We start from the raw sequence: 4329 nt of genomic DNA, 5'->3' as shown, positions 1-4329 counted from the left end.
TATATTTAGTTGTCTGATGTAATAATTTGTTCGGAGACTGTCTCTTATACACATCTAGATGTGTATAAGAGACAGTAATAAATATATATAGGAGTAGACATATTTGGAAATATATATAAAGAGTTGGTGATTATAAGCGCATATACATATATATAGACAAAATTTTTCAGTGTGGAAAATTTCATGCCGAATTAAAGAAATTTAATAGCCTGGATCTTATTTATGGTAAGATCTGAAATCTAAAAATTCTGTCTCTTAGGTTAGCTTAGGTGTGGTATATCCGGTAGGTCAATAAGCCACGCATAGACCAGTTTGGTTCTTTGCGATACCTGATGGAATCCACTTGCTAAGTACAAGAGGAGTAGTCATCATTTAGGATGCCTGCAGACTTCTCGTTCTGTCAGCCGCCATGCAGTGACCTGTTAATATCGACATCATGTTTTCAAGATTACCTTATGCCCAACTCTGGACAGTATATTCCCCGACCAACTATCCTTATAGACGTTTAGAGTGTTGCGCGTAGTTAACATACCTTTATGCCAGTCATCTTTTCCTATGTATACTTTGAACCTTCTTTCCCTGTTTCCTCAACCGCCTTTACCCAGCGAGTTCTACCCGAAGGCTCTATAWGTAAATTCTCCTGCACCCAGTAGTCGTCCCGCCGATTTTGCTACRCAGTTTTCAATGAAGTCTTCTATAGGTGGCAGGTTTGGTACCAGTTCAAGAGCTCCCGTTATACACAGCGCAGCGAGCGATTGAACCCTTTCCGGTAGGTGGATTTCGGTACGCCTGCCTCCCATACTACTGCACCATAGAGCAGAATCGGTCCAGCAATAGCTGTATAACACCAGTGCATGAGAGAATGAGGGAACCCTCARGTTGCTCCGAGCATCTTCCTACATGCATATAAAGCAWTGCTGTCTTTSCTCACTCTTTCATCCACGTTGGGCTTCCACAAAAGTTTGCTGTCTACGACTACCCTCATCACTGAATTTCTTTTGAAATATCTAAGAGGAAACTTGTTRCATTGCTTTTGATGAGCTTTTCAAGGGACATACGTTTTACTTTATAACCAAATATTTTGTATATATTATACTGTGATCTCTTCTGAAATTCCTAGAACTTATTGTACTCTTCAAGAAGACTTCACATATTCGTAAAGTAATATTAACTCGAATAACTAAATTTTTATTTAAAATCTTTTAAGAAAAATTAAATAAAAAAATAGTAACAACTTAATTGCATCGATTAATGTTCCATATCTTCTTTAATTTCAGAGCGGCTCCGACTTGTACGCTCAGCTAGAGGTGTGGCGCTATCATTTCAACAACAATGCGGCAGAAAGTGACGGTAAGCTTCATAAGAAACACTTTAATCTTGACTAAAACAAATTAATCATCGAATTACTTGCACTTTCAGATGACGAAGATATGCTGCCCACCACAAGCGCTCTAGCTGTTGCCGGCACAACAACAACCACAACAGCAAAAGCAACTGACAACAAGCGCACCGGCCGCAGCGGTGGCTCACACATACACCTGTGGCAGTTYCTCAAGGAACTGCTCGCCGAACCGCACGCGCACGGCACGGCCATACGTTGGATCGACCGCAACCGGGGCATATTCAAGATTGAAGATTCGGTGCGTGTAGCGAAATTATGGGGCGGACGCAAAAATCGACCAGCAATGAATTACGACAAATTATCGCGTTCCATACGGCAGTACTATAAGAAGGGCATCATGAAGAAGACCGAGCGCTCACAACGTTTGGTCTATCAATTCTGTCATCCATATCAGTTGTAAGCGGGAGAGCATAAATTAGAAGAAATATGGAAGTGAGGCGGTGCTAAGAAAAGTAAAAAGGCATTTGGGTAATATAATATCCATTTGGTGTGGCAAAATAATGGCCTTAATGACAAATCAATAATTTATTGCTATTTATTTATTTATTGCATATATATACAAAACATTTATTTATTTATTTATTTATTTAAATTATAACGAAGACATATTTATTCGTGGATGCTAAGGAATTCATTTATTTATTTATTGAAATATTTATTTACTTATAAACGAAAGAGAGTGCCTATAAAATTACACAATATTGTTATTTTAGAGGCCGCAGCATTGCTTAATTATGCTGTTAATAATTCTTAAATCTCTGAAATGTCCAGTGACCAATAATAACTTACGGCAATACAGTTAGTATTGCTGCATATGAAAATTGGCAACGTTGGAACGGTTTTGAAGCAATTTTGGTAAAACAACAACTTAGTAGCAGATTTACTTGGCAATAGTTGATTTAGAGACTGGACTTTTTATACAATTTTTTATAGCCTAACAAACTTAAATTCAAACTTAAAAATGTATTTTCTAAACTCGAAGTTAATAATTTGTCACTTGTTTTAGTATTTATGCAGTGATTCACAAATTCAGATTTTACTTATTTAAGTATTTATGCAGTGTTTCACAAGTTCACTTTATGTTTCAAGTATAGAGTGTTTCATAAGTTCAGTTAGTTTCCTATGTTTTACCAAAACTAGTTGTCATTATAGAACCGTTCGAAAAATAAGCCTTGGTAACACTGGAAAGCCATATATCTATGATATATCACTTTAAGTTCTATGAACAAAAGAATTTAGCTTTAAGTTTTGAAACGATAACTCAAGTTTTGATAAAAGGTGCGTCGTATTTGACATCTAAGCGCGTTTGCGATGAAAATGTGCTTGGCAGAAAAGCGTAGATAAAGCGATTTCCATATTAGGTTGTACSAAAAACATAATCGAAATGCTACCTTGAAAATTTTTTACTAAAAAACTTTTATGCAGCGATAAAATATATAAATTCTATAAACGACAGAAAAGATTTTCGATGAACATCCCGATTTTCTGCTTGGCTCATTTATGCAAAGGAGGTGTTAAATAATTATTAAAATATATGAGTATATTTATATACAAAGCAAGCTATTTATTGAAACCCCTGTTATGTGAATGTAGTTTTAAGCGATTTTCATTGTAAATGGATATGTTTTTTCGGGTGTGGGTTATTTATTGTAGCTATAGGGTTAATGCAATTTCAAAGTGTCGCAGACAAAACAGCAAATTATTTATTTATAAACATATTTATTGACATTTTATAAGAAAAAAAAATATTATTGATAATAYTTTTTATACACAATTATTTATTTATTTATTGCTTATAATGTGGTGAAATATAATTTTCACAATGGTGTATAAATTACTTAGTTACTTTAATGAATTTATTTATTTATTCATTAAGCAGCAAAACAATGAACAAATCAATGCCACTCGTAGCTCATTAAGCATTATTTATTTGTTAACTCAAGAAGGCGCTTACTTTGAAGCAAGAAAATAACAAAAACTACAATCACAGCTAGCAAAAGTGTTAMGCTAAACCATTTTCCCCCTAAAGAAATGCCATTTCAAAGACAAATAATTAATTTATTAAATAAAAATATTATATTTATTTATTTATTTTAGCATTAAGTGCGGAAASAGTGTTTTGTAATAATTCACCTAGGACAATGAACGTCAATTTGTGCCTCTTTAATTTATGCGATAATCTAATGTGCTAATTTATTTATTACATTATTTATTTATTTATTTATTGGCGCCGTAGCGCCACAATGACCAAGAATGGTCGACTTGGCCAAGTTGTAAGTAGCTTTAAGCGTTTCAGCAAGTACGAAGCAAGCACTAGTTGTTGCAACATAATTTGATGTGAACAGAGTTGCCAAATATTTGTGAAACTTGTTTTATATATAACTCAATGGGMAATTAATTGTGTACTCAAACAAACTCAAACAAAAACATAAAAAGCGTACAACGAATCGTYGCTTTTTATTATATTTATACATATTTATTTATTTATTTATTGCCGAACAATCAATTATTTATATCGTAATTTATTTATTTATTAAAAGCAAACAAAACGTTAATAATAATGTTTAAAAAAATAATTATTTATTTATTTATTTATTGCAAGGAATTGTAACATTTCGATAATTGAAATAAAATGCAATGACATGTGTCAAAAAATTGTTGTTGTATTGTAAATCAATTAGGGGTGGAATAAGTGATGAAATGTGGTAGTTAAAAATGAAGCCTTGCTAACAAGTGCTTCGCTCAATATATCGATGTCGTAAGTGGTAAACTCACTAAACACTCCCTATTCAACGATAGAAATTTCCCTTGCTCCGGGACTGCTTTCCCATTACTTTAGAGCACGACGAACTAGCCCGCTCTGCGCCAGTTTCCAGAATGATGGGGCTAGAACCATGCAATGCGGTGGGGGCCTGCGTCGTAAGGGA

General features: G+C 34.0%; 1 protein-coding gene across 2 annotated transcripts in view; it reads left to right on the top strand.

Moving 5' to 3' along the window:
- Positions 1-3885, top strand: part of LOC108975286 (DNA-binding protein D-ETS-4) — a 36133-nt gene extending 32248 nt beyond the window's left edge. For both annotated transcript variants that reach the window (XM_018943660.1, XM_018943661.1), the window contains 2 exons: positions 1278-1350; positions 1420-3885. In XM_018943660.1, the coding sequence (XP_018799205.1) occupies positions 1278-1350; positions 1420-1802 (456 nt within the window). In that variant the 3' untranslated portion in view covers positions 1803-3885. The remainder of the gene's footprint in view (positions 1-1277; positions 1351-1419) is intronic.
- The last annotated feature ends 444 nt before the right edge of the window (positions 3886-4329 follow it).

Source organism: Bactrocera latifrons, unplaced genomic scaffold, assembly GCF_001853355.1.
Source record: "Bactrocera latifrons isolate USDA-ARS-PBARC rearing strain unplaced genomic scaffold, ASM185335v1 scaffold_63, whole genome shotgun sequence".
Lineage (NCBI taxonomy): Eukaryota > Metazoa > Arthropoda > Insecta > Diptera > Tephritidae > Bactrocera > Bactrocera latifrons.
This window is presented reverse-complemented; position numbering and strand designations above follow the sequence as displayed.